The sequence below is a fragment of the Panthera pardus genome, unplaced genomic scaffold (assembly GCF_024362965.1).
Source record: "Panthera pardus isolate Hobbes unplaced genomic scaffold, ASM2436296v1 HiC_scaffold_20, whole genome shotgun sequence".
NCBI classification, from domain to species: Eukaryota; Metazoa; Chordata; class Mammalia; order Carnivora; family Felidae; genus Panthera; species Panthera pardus.
In genome coordinates this window covers 4,328,216-4,348,485 of record NW_026526766.1, presented here as the reverse complement: position 1 = coordinate 4,348,485, position 20,270 = coordinate 4,328,216, and the positions used below count along the sequence as shown (strand labels likewise).

The 20,270-nt window shown below is 43.3% G+C and overlaps 1 protein-coding gene across 10 annotated transcripts in view; it reads left to right on the top strand.

Annotated features, from left to right (window-relative positions):
* Positions 1-20,270, top strand: part of AUH (AU RNA binding methylglutaconyl-CoA hydratase) — a 352,182-nt gene that overhangs the window by 782 nt on the left and 331,130 nt on the right. For 8 of the 10 annotated variants that reach the window (XM_019463761.2, XM_019463759.2, XM_019463758.2 and 5 more), the window contains exons 2-3: positions 8,791-8,858; positions 8,970-9,057. The exons of the other annotated variants lie outside the window; for them this stretch is intronic. In XM_019463761.2, the coding sequence (XP_019319306.2) occupies positions 8,791-8,858; positions 8,970-9,057 (156 nt within the window). The remainder of the gene's footprint in view (positions 1-8,790; positions 8,859-8,969; positions 9,058-20,270) is intronic. 10 annotated transcript variants of the gene reach the window in all.

Sequence of the window (20,270 nt, the reverse complement as noted above, 5' to 3'; positions counted from 1 at the left end):
TTGCGATTCCCTTAAACAATTTTTGGGCACGTTTTTGTGTTCCGGGTACCGCGCTAAGCCCTGGGGACCCAGTTGTGGGTGGTAACTGGTCTTGCCCTTGAGCTACCTGCGGCGGAGGGGACAGATGCATTGGCCATACAGTACCGCGGGGGGGGGGGGGGGGTGGAGGAGGGGGCAGGAGGGGGCGGGGAAGGGCTGGGAAGGACGGAACTGTCTGCCTGAGCTCGGTTCCTTTCTCTTGCCCACTTGGGTCGCGAAAGGTGGAATAGCGGCTTGCCAGAGGACCAGTCATTTATTTCGACGTGTAGTTATCGAGCACCCATCATCTGTTAAGCAGACGTGCAAAGGGAGTTAAGTCATGATTGCTGTTAGCGTCTTCCAGCAGAGTGAGGGAGATACTGCTGACCCAAAGGCTTTGCTGACTTTGAATTTGGGGAGAGCTGAAGGGCTGGAATACCCCCAAGAGGCTTGTGATCAGTAACGTTTGGGGATTGGAGGACTTGACAGGGGGATTCTGAGCATCGAGTTAGGATTTTCCAGATGAACTGGGTTCCCAGACATTCCTTACTAGGCAATAGAATTTGGGAGTAGTGCGGGTTCTTAGGCAAACTCTCTCTGTGCCTCAACTTTCATGTGCTTATAATAGGAAAAGTAATACCAACGTTGTATGGTGGCTGCGAAGATTAGATTAGGATGCTAATACAGATTGCCCACTAAGTGTCTAGCTCACAGTGGATGCTCATGGTGGAGTATGATGAGTTATTTCATTTGTTGTTTCTTACTCCAGCGACCAGAGCACGTTCAAACACGTGGAATGGAACGTGTTGTGCTTTTTTGGGGGGAAATAACGTAGGGCACGTGGGGCCGTAGTGTAAGGACAGGCAGAATATTGAGAAATTCGGCTGGAAAGTAGATCGGGGCTGGGACGATTAGAGCGTTTTTGGGTAAGCTTGGTCTCACTGGCATTTCAGTTATGTTAGGTGTACCTGCAGTGCATTAGGTACAGAGGTTGTCCGTTCTGCCAGTAAGGTGCATCCAGTTCTGTATCGTCTGTGTGATGGGGGAGCATGAGGCAGGCGGAGGGGCAAAGCCCAAGGTAGCACCCCCCTGTCCCCACCCCGGGTGGGATCTGTGTGATATTCCTTGGACACTCCCAGCTACCCAAGAACAAAGGAAAGGGGTTTAAGTGCTTGCCATGGTGATGTGGGAAACTAAGGCAAATGAAAAATGAAATTCCCTTACTGCCTATGGCCCATTGACAAGTCCTTGAAACCGGCAGAGTGACCTCCCTCTACCCTTTGCTAGGGGCAAAAGAGAACCTTAGCTTAACATTATCCCAACCTCGAGGATCCTGTAAGTCTACTTCCTTTATCTCAACTGCCCCAAGATGTATGCTGGCAATCATACTCCCAGCCTATACCCCCCTCTCCATATAGGTCTCATGACCGAAAGGTCTCATGACTGAGGTTTTATTGAATAGTAATAAATGGCGTTTCCCTAGCAACAGCTAGCCCCTCAAGGTCCTGGAAACCTTGCTTCCAAAATTCTTTAAGAGACTTACTCTATCCCTGACCCCCTCCCAACCTGAGGGTGTATAATGAGTTACCCATCAGGACCCCAGTGCAGCTCTTTCTGCCCATGGGTTCTGTCCCCATGCTTTAATAAAATCACCTTTTTGCACCGAAGATGTCTTCAAGAATTCTTTCTTGGCTGTCATCTCTGGACTCCACAAACCCCCATCACCCCAAAACTTCATCATATATGACTTAAATGAATGCAAGTTGAAAGTAAACTTTCACAAAATGACTGGAAAGTCCTTAAATTAGGATCAATTGGATTAAGGAGAAGAAATCAAAGCATATGAGAATTCAAGAAATTCAGATGTTTACAGTTACCCAAAATGTAAAGATCCACTATTAGGAAATCATGGCTTCTTAAGAAAATGGACCCCACTTCCTTCGAAAGTTGGCAGGGATGACCACTCAGGCTTGGCTAACATGATAAATGCTGTGCTTTACTGGTGAACCAGCAATAAATAAGCAGTGCAAAGAAAAACATGAGGTCAAGGAATCCTCAGGTCGAGGAGTCTCCTGATGCCTTTGCTTCTCTTGGAGGCTCTCAGCAGCCTCTGACACGAGGAGCCGCAAATTGTCCTTTGCCCTCTTGAGGCTGGTGGCGGGGAGTGAGTGCAGAATATGTGAGCTATATTAGCACTCCTCTGCTGTCTGGGTTCTATGTTTGTTGGGGAAGCGCGGTTATATAATCACGTTTCCTTAGCAGTGATTTCTTGTACTGTTGTCCGGGGCACCAGGAGTTCTAGAACATCAGTCCTCGCCCTGGTCTACGAAGGCATCTCCTTAGGCCGGCTCCTGCCAGTCATTCTCCTTCCCAGTTTATTCTTCCCACTGGTGCCTGGGGTTCCTGTTTTCTAGGCCAAGGATGACTGCTCTGCTCCATTAGAGACTTCCCAGTTGCCTGCAGGCTCCTCTCCAGTCTGCCTTTAGCTGCGTCTAAGCTTTGACTTTTCCTGCTCTTTGCTTTCTGCTTTTGCATGCACCTCCTGGAATGAAATAACCTCTCTTCCCCTTTCTAAACTTCTCCCAGTCTGGCAAGCTTCTACTCATAATTGTGACCCATTTCAGGGTTTTTTTTTAATGTTTATTTTTGAGAGACAGAGACAGACAGAGACAGACAGCGGGAGCAGGGGAGGGGCAGAGAGAGAGGGACACACAGAATCCGAAGCAGGCTCCAGGCTCTGAGCTGTCAGCACAGAGCTCCATGCGGGGCTTGAACACAAGAACAGTAAGACCATGACCTGAGCCCAAGTCGGACGCTTAACCGACTGAGCCACCCAGGGGCCCCCATTGTGACCCATTTCAGAGATCATTGTGAACCGCGTTGGAAAAACTTCTGGCAGAATTAGAACAAATAAGCAGCTGTGTCATGCAAGGCATCCTTGATGCCTGCTCCTTGCTTACCGTTCGTATCCAGGTTATCAAGACTTCCTGAGTGTCTTTGAAACCTTTCCACTTTCCTCCACGTGCTTCCTTACCAACACGGCTCTTGTCCGAGCCAGCACCTTCTCCCAGGCGGACTGTCGCTGGGGTCGGCTGGCTGGTCTTCCTACATCTACTTACTTTTCATTTTCAGCAGATTGATTTCTGTCATGTATTTTTATCATGTTTTTAACAACATATTTTCATACGTTTTATGGCATGGGAATTATGTTGATAAACACGTATATTAAGATGTATATATTTTTAAATCTTTACTGACCCATAGTCCCGTACCACAAAATTCAGAGTGTACAGTTAATTTCAGTGTGTGTAGAGAGTTGTGCAAACATCCCCACAATCCAATTTTGCAACATTTTTATCAGTCCAGAGGGAAGCCCTGTTTTCTTTAGCCACGACTCCCCATTCTCATACCCTGTCTCCCCCCAGAATAGGACCCATTTGTCTATTTTCTCTCTCAGTAGCTTTGTGTATGTTGGACATTTCATATGAGGAAATAATTTATGGTTTTTTGTGGATTTTTCCACTGAGCATTATGTTTTCAAGGTGCATCCCTGCGGTAGCATGTATCGGTACCTCATCTCTTTTTATGGTTCGATGACATTCCATTTTTTGGGTAGATCAGACCACAATTTGTTTATTCATCATTCATACACATTTCGGTTGTTTCCACTTTTGGGGTATTGTGGACAACGTTGCTTAGAAAATTCGTGTACGGTTTTGTGGACGTTTCATTTCCATACGGTGGAATTGCTGGGTTCTCTGGTAATTCTGTGATTAGCATATGGATGAACTACCAGACTTTTCCAGCGTGGCTGAGGCATTTCACATGCCCAGCAGCAAGGCCTCAGGACTCCCCTTTCTGTGCATCCCGGTCAATACTTGTGGTCATTGTGCTTTTTGATTGTAGTCCTCCTGGTGCATTGGAAGTGATATTTCCTTGTGGCTTTGTTTTGGAGTTCCCTAATGGTGCATGATGTTGCATATCTTTTCATGTGTTTATTGGCCACGTGTGTATCTTCTTTACAGAAACATCTCAAATCTTTGCCCATTTTTTTTTTTTTTACCTGGGTTGTTTGCCTTTTTATTGTTGAATTGTAATAGTTTTTAATATATTATGGGTACAAGTCCCTTATCAGATAAATGATTCGTAAAAAATTGTTTTTTTTCAATTAAAAAAATGTAAAAAAATGTTTTATTTCTGAGAGAGAGAGAAAGAGAAAGAGAGAGTGTGCGCAGGGGAGGGGCAGAGAGAGAGAGGGAGACACAGAATCGGAAGCAGGCTCCAGGCTCTGAGCTGTCAGCACAGAGCCCAATGTGGGGCTGGAACTCACCGTGAGATCATGACCTGAGCTGAAGTCGGACGCTTAACCGACGGAGCCACCCAGGTGCCACCATTTTTTTCACTTTTTAATGGTATATTTGGAAGAAGCTAGGTTTGTATGTGGTTTATCGGAGATATTCTTTCTGTCACTGGTTTTCAGTACTTTGTGTATTACATGTCCTGTAATTACATGTCCTGTTTAGTAACAATAGCTAAATTATTGAAGTTTACAAAACTTCTAAAGTAAAAATATATGCACATGGTGGTAAAATTAAACAATGAAAGCACCGTGGGAGGGTCCCAGCCCTTTGTTTTCAAGACATTAACCATTTCTTGCATTCTTGCTGTGAATGGTAATCTTATCCACCGTTCTTACTTTTTAGTCCATTGAATGGATATGCCACATTTTGTTTCTACTTTTTAGATATGAAGAATGCTGCTGAACACCAGCGTATAGCCATTTGTTTGAACGTATGTGCTCATTTCTCTTGGGTGGATACCTAGGAGTAGAATCAACGGGCCGTGTGTCGTTTTTGGAGGATCTGCCACACGGTTTCCCACAGCAGCTGCACCATTTTCAGGTGTCACCAGCAGTGCCCCAGGGGTCCTGTTTCCCCACACCCTCGCCAGCACTTGTTTCCACAGTTTTCCATCGTGGCCGACCTGCTGGCGGTGAAGCGATGCCTCGTTGTGGTTTTGATTTGCTTTTCCCTAATGACAAATGATGTTGCTTGTTGGGCGTTTGTGTATCTCCCTTAGAAATCTGCATTTAAACCTTTTGCCCATTCGTTTATCTTTTTGTGGTGGGTAGTAAAAATTGTTTTATAATCTGGCTATTAACCCCGTGTCAGATGTACGATCTGCAAATATTTTCTATTCTGCGTGGTTTTTTTTTTTCACTTTTTCTTGATAGTTTTGATGAATTATGATTTATCTGTTCTGTTGCTTGTGGTTTTGTTGTCAAATCTATTTAAGACACTGTTGCCTGGCCCAAGGTCCTGAAGATGTGGAACTGTGTTTCCTTCTGAGAGAGTCACAGTTTTAGCTCTCACACTATGTCTCAGGTCTGTTTTGAGATAATTTTTACACGTGGTGTGAGGACAGGGTCCAATTTCATTCTTTTGCGGGCTAATACCTAGGTGTCCCACTGCTATTTGTTGAAAAGACTGTTCTTTTAGCATTGAATGGTCTCTGTACCTTTTCCACAAGCCAGTTGACCATAAGCGTAGGTGTTTATTTGTGGACTCGGTTCAATTCCGTTGGTCTGTATGTCTGTTCTCACGCCAGTAGCACACTGGTGTTTTTGTTTTTGGTTTTGTTTTGGCTTTTTTCTGTAGCTTTGTAGTAAGTTTTGAAATTAGGAAGTGTCCTGATTAAGTCCTTCAACTAAGACTTCAAACTTAGTTTTTCTTTTTCAAGATTGTTTTGACTCTTTGGGGTTAATTCCAATTCCATTTTCCTCTTTCCAATTCCATTTGATTGGTTTTGTATATTTTTTCAAATTATTGATATGTGCAAAAATTCATATACAGAGGGAAGGACGTGACCTTGTGTAGTTCAGATATGTAATTGGAAAGAAAATGTACTATTTCTCAAGTTTTTAAAATTCTGAAGGTTTCAATATTTACATCTGTCCCTAATTCCGTGTGTGTAATTTTGTATTCTTTTACTTACAGGGGCTCCTTAAATTTTAGAAATTTCAGTCCCTGCCAACCCTGGATTCCACCTGGTCACAGTTTCAAGATGCTCCTTTACATTTTCCAAATGTCTTCTAAGAGGTTTTTCATCCCATTGAGGTCTGCTGTTGTGAACAAACTGGTATTAGTGCTTTGGCCAGGCAGTTAATAGGGACGATATTTTTTAGGAGTATCTGTTAAAATTAAGAATGCACACCTAGACTTTCTACTTCTTGATACTTGTCAGAAATACTTACACTCCTGTGGAAAGGAAACTTTGAAGAATGTTTATTGCAGCATTGTAGGATTTAGGAAAATTCAGGATTGTAGGACTTAGGACAGTTTAGGAACGGTTTGTTTTATTGCTTTTCTTTTCTTTTTTTAAGGAACATTCAGGAACAGTTTAAATGCTCATCAAATGAAACTAAATAATGGAAATTCATTTCACAGAATGTTATTCACTAAAAAGAATATCTTGATAAAGTTCTTTATGGCTGAATGAAGAAGATAAAGGAAATATGTGTGACCCATTTATGTAGATCAGCACGAGCAGAAGATACTCTCCGATCTCACTTATGTTCAATATCAACCATGACCAAAGCCGTAGCACACCACTCTTTATTTCTGTATGGAAATACATTTTCTAGAAGCTTCCATATCAACAGATCATGGTAATACTCTACTGCATCAAAGCGTGTTAGGAGGAACAATAATCATTGAACGCTTACGTTGTAAACTTTACGTCTGTTTTATCACTGATCCTCACTCACACCAGTCCCACAGAGTTGGGAACCATTCGTATCTCAACAGAGTAAGAAACTGAAGGTCAGGGGGGTTAGTTAAGTAACTTGCCCAAGGTCACACAGCTAGTAAGCATTGGCCTGGGAGTTCAGCGCTAGCAACCAGACCTCAGAGTCTGCGTTCTTAGCCTCTATGTACCCTTAAGAGTTGATACCTACGTGGATATCTCCAAGGCACGTCAGATTCACTTGAATTCGAAACCAAATTCGTGAACTCTCGCCCTTTCCACCCTCACCCTGGTTCTTGTTTTTTTATGGTTCTGTCTTGAAATGTCATCTGTCATCCAACAGCTGAAGTGAAAACCTCGTAGACGCTCCTAACACGTTCCGGTGCGGTCAGTTCTCAGTCCGGTCAATCACTAACTCACTGAAATTCTACTTCTTGAACCCTCTTGCTTCCTGTCCTGACTCTGTTGACCTCAGCTAAACCTGTTCTCTCTTGGCTGGACTGCAGCCCCCGTATCTTAACGGTTCTGGTTAGAAGTTACTGGAGCACCATTTACAGCATGTAAAGCATTTCGAATTGTACGTTTTTTATCGTTTGTCGTCCCTTCCTAGACTCGAGTTCCCTGAGGGCTGAGCACCGTAATGTGTATTCGACGCAGCTGAATAAATGACGTGTCTGGTCTTACCCGGTGGGTTTCGTTCGTGAGGAAGCGGAAGCTTGAACGCTGTAGCCGCGTCATTCATTCAGCTGTGGAGGTGGTTGGCGGTCTAGCTTCCCCGAGGCCCAGTTTCTTCCTTCTCTCCAGTAGGATGAAAGCAGTGTCCACCTCTTGGGTTGTGTGGGCATCACGTGACTCGATAAACATAAGGCCCTGGGAACAGTGTCAGCAAGTGCTCGGTTAGTGACGGCTCTTGTCCTTGAGTGGGGGGCCTACCCGAGGTCAGTGTGGGGTTTCATGCAGAGCCTGCCCCACATCCAGGTTCTTTCTGATTTTCTCCATGCTGAGAGCATTTAGAATTCTTGAAAATTTATTCCGTGAGTGGTTTATCTTTGCACTTTCTTTGCAAAGTAGGTTTGCACAATGTCTTGCATAGAGAAGATGTGTGTACATGTTGTTGTCTTCAGTGTAACTTAGTAACAAATAAGGGTCATACCCCCCCCCCCCCCCCAAAGAGGTGGAAGGCATTCCTGTTACACAGGGAACCTTTGTGCTCACTCCGGGGACAGGCAAGGTCAAGTACAGGCTCTGTAGGGCTCTGAGCGCAAATGTTTCGGAAGCAAATAAATAAAGGATTTTAAGCAGGGGGTGGATTCTATGCATAATTGTTCTTGGGAAATCGATCAGACTGAAGCAGTTGGAATGGGAGGCTGGTCTGAGTCAGGAACCTCAGGAGGGAGAGCGCAACTTCCCGGGGAGTGAACTCTGCTTTTCTAGACTGAGGCTGAATCACTGGTTGGACTTGTAAGTGGACGCGCCTTCGGGTTGAGTGTGGGGGACAGAGTCAGGAGAGAAACTGGGATGGAGATACTGGGGACGGGATGACAGACAGCGTGAGTGAGGATACTGACGAGCCGAAAAGCTGATCTGCAGGGCTTGCCTGTGATAAGGGTTCGTCAGCTGTTTCTTCCACATGTACTTGAAGGTGATGAGACCATATTTTAGACAGTGTTCTGTAGCGGAGGATTCTTCTCACCCATGAGTGAATTTAGTACAATGTGCGGATTATCTTGGTGGTGCTTAGGAAGGGGTGAACTGAAAGCATCACGATGTCGTAAAGTTCTCCTCTAACAGGCAGAAGAGGTGGGCATTGATTACTAGGCTGATTTTACAGGTTACGTACATCTACCACCGTCTTTAAAAATGTGCTTATCTTGAAAAGGAGGGTAAACACAAAAATCAGGACGAAGCTGTTGGTGTGACCCTCAAGGAAGGGGCAGATTTCCTAAGTCCCAAGTCTACTAGCTGTGTGTGTGGGAGTCTGTGCCCTGCGAGTTCACTAACTCCGGTGTGCCTTTTTTTCTTGACTAGGAATTGTGGTGCTTGGAATAAACAGAGCTTATGCCAAAAACTCATTCAGTAAAAATCTGGTAAAAATGGTGAGTGTAAACATTAAACTGTCTGCTTCTAATATTAAGATGCAGTGTTGACGTCAACCTGAAAGTGATTTTTCCTCTTTGTTTCTCCTTGCCCTCCCTGTATCTGTTTAGCTCTCAAAAGCTGTGGATGCTTTGAAATCTGATAAGAAAGTACGGACCATAATAGTCAGGAGCGAAGTTCCAGGGATATTCTGTGCTGGTATGTAAATAAATCTTATTATGAAATTGACTTTCCCTCAGTGATCACCTGTTTTCCTTTAAAAAGTGTTCTGTGATTTGAGTCGCATTACCGACAATTTCTTTGTTTTTACCGTTTTACAAGAGAAAAAATGCTTTGTCTGTATTAGTTGAGAAACTTTGGCAACATGTTGATTGTTGGGGAAGTTGAAAACATAATTTGAGCCATTAAAGTATTTATAATAATGCATGGTACTTATGAAAGATCAGCTGGGAGGGAAAAGTTGAGTCTCCTCCCTACAACAATGTGCCCTGTATTTATTTGTTGCTCAAAAAATGCTTTGAGTAGCAGAAGCCACCTCAGTAAAGAGTGTTAAATGTAGACATGTGCTTTGAAGGGTGTTTGAAGTAGCACCTACTTAAGTATGTGTCCATGGATTGTATTTTTAGATTGGCATCCACCGCAGCAAAAGGTATGATTTTTTCCCCCCGGTTGTACTGTATTACCAACAGCTAAAGGTTAAGTCGTCCTGCATTTTTCGTGTTTGTAATTATTTCTACGCCCTGAGAGTGAATGAATCTTTTCCAATTAGTAAAACTAGTAAAAGCTGCAGACGATTAAGGCAAATGCTGATAATGTGCAGTATCATTGTTTACCAACAAGCAGATGAACGTAGAAGTTGGCCGAAGCATCAACAGTTTTTTTTTTCTCCGGTAAAAATAGAAATGAGATAATCCCCTGCAGATAATTAAGCATTTGAGGGAATGACCTACGGTGCTTCATTCATTCGGCAAGTACCAAACCCGTCGAGTACCCCCAGCACGATGCTGGGAACACAGCACTCCTTCAGACGACAGGTTTCGGGAGGTGTCTTTGTTGTGGCCAGTACTCATCAGTTTCGTTCTTAAGAGTCCTCGGGCGTTCGGGCTTCAGCCTCTGTGGCTTCCACCTTAAAGTACTGCAGAACTTTGTGGTATTGAGGAACATTCCGTGTAAATGAGTTCTGTTGTGGCTTTCGGTGGAACGCGGGACACCTGACAATCGTTAGTTTGACTGCACTTGGGTAGTGGCGGGGGTGGGAGGGGGATGGTTTTCCCGAGCTGCCTGGGTGAGGGCCTGGGTGAGGGCGTTCTAGCCGTCTTCACCCCGTCACCGCAGGGAGCACTGTCTGCCAGGGAGGGGAGGGTGGGGGAAGCTGCCCCCCCCCTCCCCCGCACACTGCGGTGGCCGCTGCACCAGAGCTGCTTGTTTTTGTGAGGGCTTCGCGTACAATTAACCAAATGTGGAGGACTTGCCCTGAGACAGTTAGGACCCTCGTTATCTGTGAGTCTAGGACCAGGTGAATATGTCTCCAGGTGACTGAGGCTCACACGTGGCGATGGCCGTCCCCGCACTTAGGACCTCTGAGGGCTGCTGGGGCCTCGATGGGAAGAAGGACGCAGAGCGGTCTGGGGGCCTCCGAGGAAGGCGCGGTGGTAGGAACGTTTGAGCGGTGACAGTGACACTGTGAAGGCAGGAGGGAAGTGGTGTTACCGTCTCCTGGTAATGGGCCTAGTCACTGTAACACTGTGACTGCTGGTAGATTTCTTCGTATTTTACCTGTTCGTTTGCTGCCCATTTGTTTTGCTTCACGTCATTAATATTCTTTGGAAAAGGCTTGACGTTTAGTACAGTTCGCAGCTCTTTTTTTATAGGTCGACTTTTTGGGGACGTACGAGATCATACACCAAATGCTTCTTACCAGATTAACAAGTTAGCCTTGAATACTGTTTTTTTAAGGGTTAATCAGATTTATTTTCTCTGCTGTATGTGCTTTGTAACTTTTGCATGATCAGGATAATCTGTATATTTTAACTCATGAGATTTGTCACTCGTTTTTTTAAGTTTATTTTGAGAGAGCCAGCGAGTGTGCAGGGAAGGGGCAGAGGGAGAGGGATGGAGAGAGAGAGAATCCCACGCAGGCTCTGGGCTGTCAGTGCAGAGCCTGATGCGGGGCTCTGTCTCATGAACCATGAGATCGTGACCTGAGCTGGAATCGAGTTGGACGCTTAACCAGCTGAGACACCCAGTCGCCCCTGTGACTGTATTTTGTTAAAAAAAACAAAACAAAACAAAACAAAAAACCCAAAAACCAATGTTTGAATTGTAGGAGAAATTGGGGCAAGTCATTTATTTTAGTAACTCAGTGTATATAGTGGAGCTGTTCGTTCAGATTTCTCTGAAAGGTTTTTTTCCCTACGTATATTTGAGAGATAGGTCTGTCATTATTACTGTGTTATTATTATGTCATTATGGTAATGATATGTCATTATTAATATGGACGATAATTATAAGTCCAGATAAGTAAAATGTTTTTGCATAGTTAAAATGAATGCTTAAATTTATCCTAGTTTTATCACCAATATAAAAGTCTGAATTTAGTCAGGCCTCATTTATTATTGTTGAAGAATACAGACTTTCAAAAATGAGAGGTTTAATTTCTGTTCTGGAGTAGTAACATTCTAAAACAAAATGCTTGAAAACAGTGTCCTCGTTTACTGATTATTCTCTTAGCCCCCCCCCCCCCCCCCCCCCCCCCCCCCGCCGCCTTGCCGCCCAGTCCCTCCGTCTCCCTCCCCTTTTTTCCCCCCTTGGAGGTTTCTGTTCTCTTCTCCATCCATCTGTATCCCAGGGGCATGTGTTTGTTTCCCAAAACCTAAGGCTTATGAAGTGGTCTTGCCTCCGATTTCTTGAGGACAGGAACTCCTTTTTTTTCTTCTTTGAAGGTCATCGTTGTGCTCGGGGGAACTGGGCCGGAAGGGGGACTCAGTGTGTACTTGCTGAGATTAACCCACCTTTTCCCCGTGAGTCAGGGGCCGCTGGATGGTGTGCGGCTTCTCTGAGTTGTCTTCCACCGCCCCCTGTGTCCTGATCGTGTCTCTGGCCCCTGACTTCTGCTCATTCTTTTTACGTCCTTTTCCTTTTTAAAATTTTTTTTTTAATGTTTTTTTAATTTATTTTTGAGACAGAGAGAGACAGAGCATGAACGAGGGAGGGTCAGAGAGAGGGAGACACAGAATCTGAAACAGGCTCCAGGCTCTGAGCTGTCAGCACAGAGCCCTACGCGGGGCTCGAACTCACGGGCCGTGAGATCGTGACCTGAGCTGAAGTCGGCCGCTCATCCGACTGAGCCACCCAGGCGCCCCAATTTACGTCCTTTTCCTAATACGCCAGAAAGCAGATGAGTAAACACCATGAAAGCAATCCCCAGGTGCCCTGGAGGTTGGATGGAGTGATTTCTGACTTCCCCTTTAAATAGACTCTTTTAAACTCAATAACCGTATTTCGCTTACATTCCAATTTTTAAAATAAAGTTTTATTTAAAAAAAAAATAGGCAGTAGGTCAAAATGCATACAAAATGTATGAAATGTATACAAAGAGAGAAATCCCACCCTTACCCCCTGCTCATTCTTCTCCTAATAAAAATATGAATTTTTATTAGATTCTTTTCAATCCTTCCCGTATTTCACTGTACAGACGCAGGCAGATATGCACACTGATACAAGGAGGCACTATTTAAAGTGACCTGGGGACTGTGGTAGCCCGTGGGAAGCGCGTGCTGAGAGAGGCAGCGGCGTGTGTAGGACGTCAGGCCGTTACACTGGAGCTGTGCACGCGGCTCTGGTGAGATGGTGGCCTAGGAGCCCTGTGGTCTTGTCGCCACCCGCCACGCTGTCTGTAAAATAATTATCTTACAGTAGCGAGTTGTATCAAGCAAATGAATATATATAAAGTAAGTAAATTTGGAAAAAGAAACCACCAGGTATGTTAGTATATTTTGGTTTTGGCTCCTGAAATTGTGACATTAACTGAGTTTCTGAATTATTGTTACAACAATAACAGTACTGTTACTGGAAAATTTTTAGAATAAGAGGACTTGACAGAACAATTCCGATGCCTTCATTGTACAGAATCCCTGTGAGGTTAAGGGCCTGGTTGAAGGTGGTGGCTCAGCTGGAACTACTCCTGACCCCTAGGGCAGGTGGTGGTTGGTGTTTTGACCATACCGGTGATTTCTAATCCTTTGGAGCATGAGGTCTCTCTTTTAAATTCTGAACATTTCGTGTACACAGGCCTCATAGTGGTGCTACGTTGATTGAGAAGTTCTGTGATGTCAGAATGCCACTCTGGGTTTAGCGCTGTTTTTAAGTGAATCTTCTGTTATTCACAGTGACGTCTAGATAGAGGAAAAAGTGTGATTATCTTGGCTGTGCACGCCGTTTCCGGTACATGCGTGTTTTCAGATCCCATGCCATATCCTCAGCACGACTCCAGCTTGGGAATCACTGAAGCATACGCTTCCGTGTGGGTTAGACACCCCGCTTCTGGGTTCACAGCTCGCCCGTTCTTCTCTTAGAATACTGAGACCTGTCATCTTGATAGTCCAAGTTCACGTGAAGCCCGGGCTGTGTAGATTAGATCAGAGATCGGCCAAACTGTGTGCTGTCTTCCCTGCACAGTCTACATATTATGTGTTCATTTAAAATGAAAAAAAAATTTTTTTTAATGTTTTTATTTTATTTTTGAGAGAGAGAGAGTGAGCATGGGAGGGACAGAGAGAGAGGGAGACACAGAATCGGAAGCAGGCTCCAGGCTCTGAGCTGTCAGCACAGAGCCCAACCTGTGAACCACGAGATCATGACCTGAGCCCAAGTTGGACGCCTAACTGACCTAGCCACTCAGGCACACCCCGTTCATTTAAAAAATGTTTGTCTTACACACATACACACACAAAGGAAAGCGGAAATACTTCTGTTTCACAATTTTAATATATTGCCTCTAATGAAATTGTGAAAAAGTTCTCTGGGTACGGAAGTTGATGTGAATGTGTAACCCTCGCCATTTATCTTTGTTCTGGTGTTCTAACACTAGGTACTAAAGGACATGTGTACTGGTTTTACCATCAAATTTTTGAAATGAGATTTTATGAGAAATTACTGAGAATAAGGATTTAAGGATTCTTTTTTCCTTTGAAATTACTAAAATAGATTATAACAATTCTTGGTAATTGATCTTATATGTAGAACTCTAAATTGAGTGTTTCGCTGAATTATACATACTAGTGTGGGATTTTTTTTTTTAAAGTAAAGGTAGTTTTGCTTCTGCTTTTGAATTCTACTAAATTATGATTTGACTACAAACTTCTCACTAAAACTGTCAACATGCTTTGTTGAATGTTGTGCGTATTGTTCAAGCAGAGACAGATGTCATGTGGGGCCTCTGACTAGTGAAGTTCTCTGATCCTGTTTCAGAATATCAGGCTACGTTGTATTTATGTGCTTAAATGTCAGTCCCCTAGGAAGTGTGATAAATAAAGTAAAAGGGTAGATGCCCACAGATTCCTAATAGTGTAGCATAGGGTTCTGTTGTTATCTAGCAGTTTTTTTGAGTTAAAATAATCTATTTTATTGAGATACGGAATTACTTGCAATAAAGTGCCAATTCTAGGGGCCCCTGGCTGGCTCAGTCAGTGGAGTGTGTGACTCTTGATCTTGGGATTGTGAGTTTGAGCCCCACTTTGGATGTCGAGATTACTTACATAAAATAAAAACTTCAAAAAAAAAAAAAAGTACTGATTCTAAGTATGTAGTTGCTGAGTGTTGGCAGATATTTAGACCGTGGTCGTAGTATGGTCTCTTGGGGATGTTCATCACTTAAAAATCTTCCTCGTGCCCGTTTGTTGTTAGTGTCTTCCCCAACTCTGACCCCTTCGACCCCTCTTTCCCTTGCTCTTCCGATAGTTTTGCCTCTTCTCAAATGTCTTCTGGGGTGCCCGGCTTGGCTCTGTAGGAAGAGCATGTGACTCTTGATCTCAGGGTCATGAGTTCAGCCTCATGCTGGGTGTAGACATTTAAGTTTTAATAAAACTTAAAAAAAAAACCCCAAACAGTGTCTCCTAAATGGAATCCTACTCTAGGTGATGGTTGCTTTTGGCTTCCTCACTTAGCATAATGCTTTGAGGTTCACTGTGTGATGTGTTGCAGTAGTCTTGTTTCAGTGCGGCGTGTTTGTTGTATGTGCTGAGTGATCCGTTGTATGCATAGCCCACGGTTTATCTACTTGTGGGTTTTTCCAGTAGTTTGGCTTTTGTAAGTACTGCTTCTGTGAACATTCACATACAAGTCTTTTTATGGGAACAGTTTTTATTTCTCTTGGATAAATACTTGGGAGTAGAATTATTGGGTTTTCATACCTGTGTTTCACTTTGTGAGAAACTGCCAACTGCCTCCTAGTTCATACCTGTGTTTCATTTTGTAAGAAACTGCCAACTGTCTCCTAGAGTGACTGCCACTTTGCATTCCCACCAGTAATGTATGAGACTTCTGGGTGTTCCACGTCCCCGCCAGTGCTTGATGCTGTCCGTTTTAAGTTTAATTTTAGGCATCGTAATGGGCATGTGGTTATATGTCACTGTGGTTTTAGTTTGACTTTGTGTAATGGCTAATGGTTGTGAGCGTCTTTTCCGGTGCTTTTTTGTCACATGTATTTTGTTTGTTTGTTTTTGTTTTTGGTGAAGTGTTCAGCTAGATCTTTTCCCCTTGTTTTTATCAGAATGTCTTGTTACTGAGTTGTAGACTTCTTTACATATTCCTGCTACAAGGCCTTTATCCCATGTATGTTTTGCAAGTATTTTCTGCTACTCTATAACTTGCCTTTTTCTTAACAGTTTGTTATGAACAACGAAAGTTTTTATTTGAAGTTTTATTTATCCATTTGTATTTTATGGAGCTTGTACTTATTTTGTGAATTAAGAATATTTTCTTCCTCCACAGCACAAAGACTTTCTCAAACTATGTTGTCTTCTAGAAGTTTTTTTAGTTGTTATATTTTACATTTAGACCTTTGATGCATTGAGTTAATTTTCGTTTATGTTGCAAGATGTAGATTTAGGTATTGTGGTATAATAAAATATGCATTTGGTCTTTGCCCCAGATTGCTGGCACAGAACTCCTAAAACCCAGGGAATTTCCTGAGTGAGAAGAGTGCCTTTCGTATACTAAAGAGTTGATTCAAGTCTGGGGTTTCAGGGGTCCTAGATAGCTTTAGGGTATGGGCTGGTTGCCAGGAAGATCAATCATGGGATTAGAGGGTTAGAACTTTCAGTCCTACCCCCCCCCCCCCCCCCCCCGCCCGCCCCCAGTCTCTGGAGAGGGGAGAGGAACTGGAGATTGAGTTCAATCACCAAAGGCCAATGATTGAATCAATTGTGCCTATGTAATGAAAACTCTATAATACCCCATAAACAATGGGGAGTTTCCAGGTTGGTGAACACATCGATGTTTTGGCAAGGTGGTGTGCCCAGAGAGGGCATGGAAGCTCCATGTTTCCCCTTCCTTGTACCCTGCTCTGTATATCTCTTCTGTTGGGCTCTTCCTGAGGCGTATCCTTTTCAATAAACTGGTAAATGTAAGTAAAGGGTTTTCCTGAGTTCTGTGGATCATCCTAGTGAATTAGTGAACCTGAGGAGGAGTTTTTGGAGACCCTTGAATTCATAGCTTGTCAGTTAAAATTTTGGGTGCTTCCTGGGACAGGTGACTGGCATGTGATGTGAAAGCAGTCTCGTGGGACTGAGCCCTTAACCTATAGGGTCTGTACTAATGTCGAGTTAGCATCAAGATTGAATTAAATCGTTGGACACTCAGTTGGTATAGCTAATTGGAGAATTGGTGTGGAGACCCTCCCCTCACCCCCTAATTTGGTGTTGAGAATATGTCCCCTTTTGGGCCTGCCACCCTCCTAACACATGTGTTCAATAGTTTGAAAGCTCCCTGAACCCCATTGTTTATGGGTTTCTATGGAGGTTCCATTACATAGCCATGATTGATTAAAACCTTGGCCTTTGGTGACTGAACTCAGTCTCTGGCCCCTTCCCTTCCCCAAAGGTTGAGGGGTGGGGCTGAGAATCCCAACCCTCTAACTATGGCTTGGTCTTTCTGGTGACCAGCCTCCATCCGGAAGCCATTTAGAGGCCTTCCAACAGTCACCTCATTAGCATAAACTCAGGTGTGGTTGAGAGGGGCTCATTATAAATAAAAATAAAAACACTTCTATCACTCAGGATATTTCAAGGATTTTTAGAGCTCTGTGCCAGGATCCTGTGAAAAAGACCAAATATATTTTGTATTATACCACAGGGTTAAAAAAAAAAAAAAACACACAACTTTTTTGCATGTGCATATCCAATTCTTCTAGCACCATTTATTGAAAAGGTTAACTTTTCCTCCATTGAATTAACTTAGGACCTTCCTAAAAAATCAATTGACCAGATACATGTGATTTATACCCAAGGCTGTCTATGCTGCTCAGTGTCAGTTACTGTGTACATGTCTTGGACATATTTGTTAAATTTATTCCCAAGTATTTCATGTTTTTTGGTGCTACAGTAAGTGGCATTTTTTATTTAGACTTCTGGTTTTTTATTATTAGCATGTGGAAATGCAGTTGATTTTCATATATTAACTATGTATCCTGCAACTTTATTAACCTCGCTTTTTAGTTCTAGGAATCATTTTTTTTTTGTAGATTCCTTGGGATTTTTCTATGTAGATAGTCATCTGTAGCCAGTTTTACTTCTTCCTTTTTAGTATGTTGGCCTTTTTTTTTTTTTAATTACATCAGTTGAGACCTTCATTACAGTGCTGAATAAAGGTGATGAGAATGTCCGTTCTGGCCTTGTCTCAGCTGGGGAGGGAAGGCATTCAGTCTTTCACCAATAAGTATAATGTTTGCTGTAGTATTTTCATAAATTTGCTTTTAATTGGGTTGAAAACAGTTCTATTCCAAGTTTGTTGAGGTTTTTTTATTTTTATCATGAATAAGTGTTGAATTTTGTCAAATCTCTTTCTTTTACATCTATTAAGATGATACCTTTTTTCCCCAGTGTTTAATGGTTACTTATCGATTGATTTTCAGCTATTAAAACAACCTTGTGTTCCTGGAATGAACCCTTCTTGGTCATGATGTGTTCCTGTTTTTATATATTGCTGGATTTGGTATGCTACAGTTTGGTTCAGGAATTTTACAACTGTGTTTAGGAGGGAAATTGATGAGGGGTAGTTTTCTTGTAGTGTCTGTGTCTGTTTTTGGTGTGAGGGTATTGCTGGTCTCATCAAATGAATTGGGAAGTGTTCCAATTTCATTTCTTCTGTTTTGCTGGAAGAGGTTGAATAGAATTGGTATTATTTCTTATTTAGTTATTTGGTAAAATCCAAGTCATCTGGTCCAATTTTCTCTGTGAGAAGATTTTTAACTGTGAATTTAATCACTTTAGTGGTCATATGGCTGTTCAAGTTGTCAGTTTCTTCTTAAGTTTGGGTAGTTTGTGTCGTAAAGAAATTATCTGTTTTTATCTAAGTGTTCAAATTTATTGGCATAAATTTCATGATATTCCTTTATTATCTTTTTAATATCGACTGAACTTACAGTGATATCTTTCACTTTTGATATTGATAATTTGTGTCTTTTTCTTAAACTCTGATAAAACATTTATTATTTTTGTTGATCTTTTCAAAGAACTGGCTTTGAGTTTCATTTTTTTTTCTTTCCTCTATTTGCTTTGGTATTAATTTATTCCGTATTTTCTAGCTTCTTAAGGTGGAAGCTTAGTTCATTGATTTTTAAACCCTTTTTCTTTCCTAATATAAGCTCTTAATGTTATAATTAATTTTAAGTTTTTCATTTGAGCATGCCAGAGATGCCATTAAAAAGGACTCAAGAGTACCCACGGCCTTTCTGAAGAAGTAATTTTTGGCTGTTGCTAATTCATTTCTAACCCTATTTCCATTAAAAAAAATTCCCAAGTAATATTTTAGGCTCTATAGGTAGTATTTCTTTTGAAGAAATAGGAAGTATGTATTAGTAGTAATCTGCTGATATATCCCTGAGTCCACCCCTGTCCCACTGTAGCACGTTAGCATGTCCCGCCACAACACAGCCCAGTCCTGTTTTAAATAATCCTCAGGAATAAAGTGTGTGGTGGGCTGGATAATGGCCCCCCAAAGTTGTCCATGCCCTAACCCGTGGAACCTATAAATACGTCTGACCTTATGTGGCGGTAGGGGCAGATCACCCTGGATTGTTTGGTGTGCCCAGTGTAAGGATAGAGTCTGTATAAGAGGGAGGCAGGAGGGTTGGAATCTGGGAGGAGAGAGGATGATGGGAAGGCTGTAGAGGTGCAGGGAAAGGGCCGCAAGCCAAGGAGTGTGGACAGCCTCCAGGAGTTGGGAAAGCCTCCAGTTTACGCTTCCGACCCAGACCTGTAGGATGATCCCACCGAGCTGGCAGTTGTTTGTAGGAAACTGATACCAAGTCTATACGGTCTTGCCGCTCTGGCCACTCCCCCCCGCTGCCCCATCTCCCACCTTCTTTCTCCCTCTGCTCCGCCCGACCTTGGCCTGTGCTTGACAGAACTCCTCCTGTCAGACCCTCTGTTCCCTTAGCTTGGAAAGACCTCTGCACAAATGTCATCTCCTTAGGGAGCTGTTCCCTTGTCATTTTGGCCCAAGCAGCCCTCCCTGCTCCCCCCACCCTCCGCCACAGTTTCCTATTTTAGCTTCTTCTTGGCGCTTTTCGGTTCCAGAATGTATTTTTTTTACTTGTGATTTTGTGATTGGGCCGCTTCTGCAGACCCTCTGATTCCCTGGAATTAGGGCAGGGACCCATTATCAGAACAGTGCCTGGACCGTCGAAGGTACTGAACTTATGGGACCAAGAACTGAAAGATTCTGGTTGTTGAGGAGGTAAAACTGGCAGAGTGTCACGGTTAAGTAAAGTGAGCTTATATTTTGATACAGTCCATGTGTAGGTGGCTTGTGGGGAAGAATAGTGACTTGTTCAAGTTCTGTTATTAAGCTGACCTTTCTAAATTGCAGGCATGTCTCAGAGGAGCAGAGCCTCTCTTGGGGAGAGGGGAGAACGGGCCCCTGCAGAGGAGGCTGGCCCGGGCCGTTGTCCTCAGGCCCCTCGCCAGCCCTGCCCAGTGAGGTCCCGCTGCCTTGGCGCAGACGAGGGCACCGGAGAGCTGGGGGGGTAATCGAACCTGTAACCGTGGCTGAGGCTCTGTGCGGCTGCAGAAGCTGGAAGGCAGAGCTTAAACTTAGAAACAGATGCAGTGTTCAGCAGTCTGCTTCTGGCTCCTGCCGTTTAGCACCCCAGCTTGGTTTCTGAGGGGTTGGTTCCCTTGGGAGCCAGACTT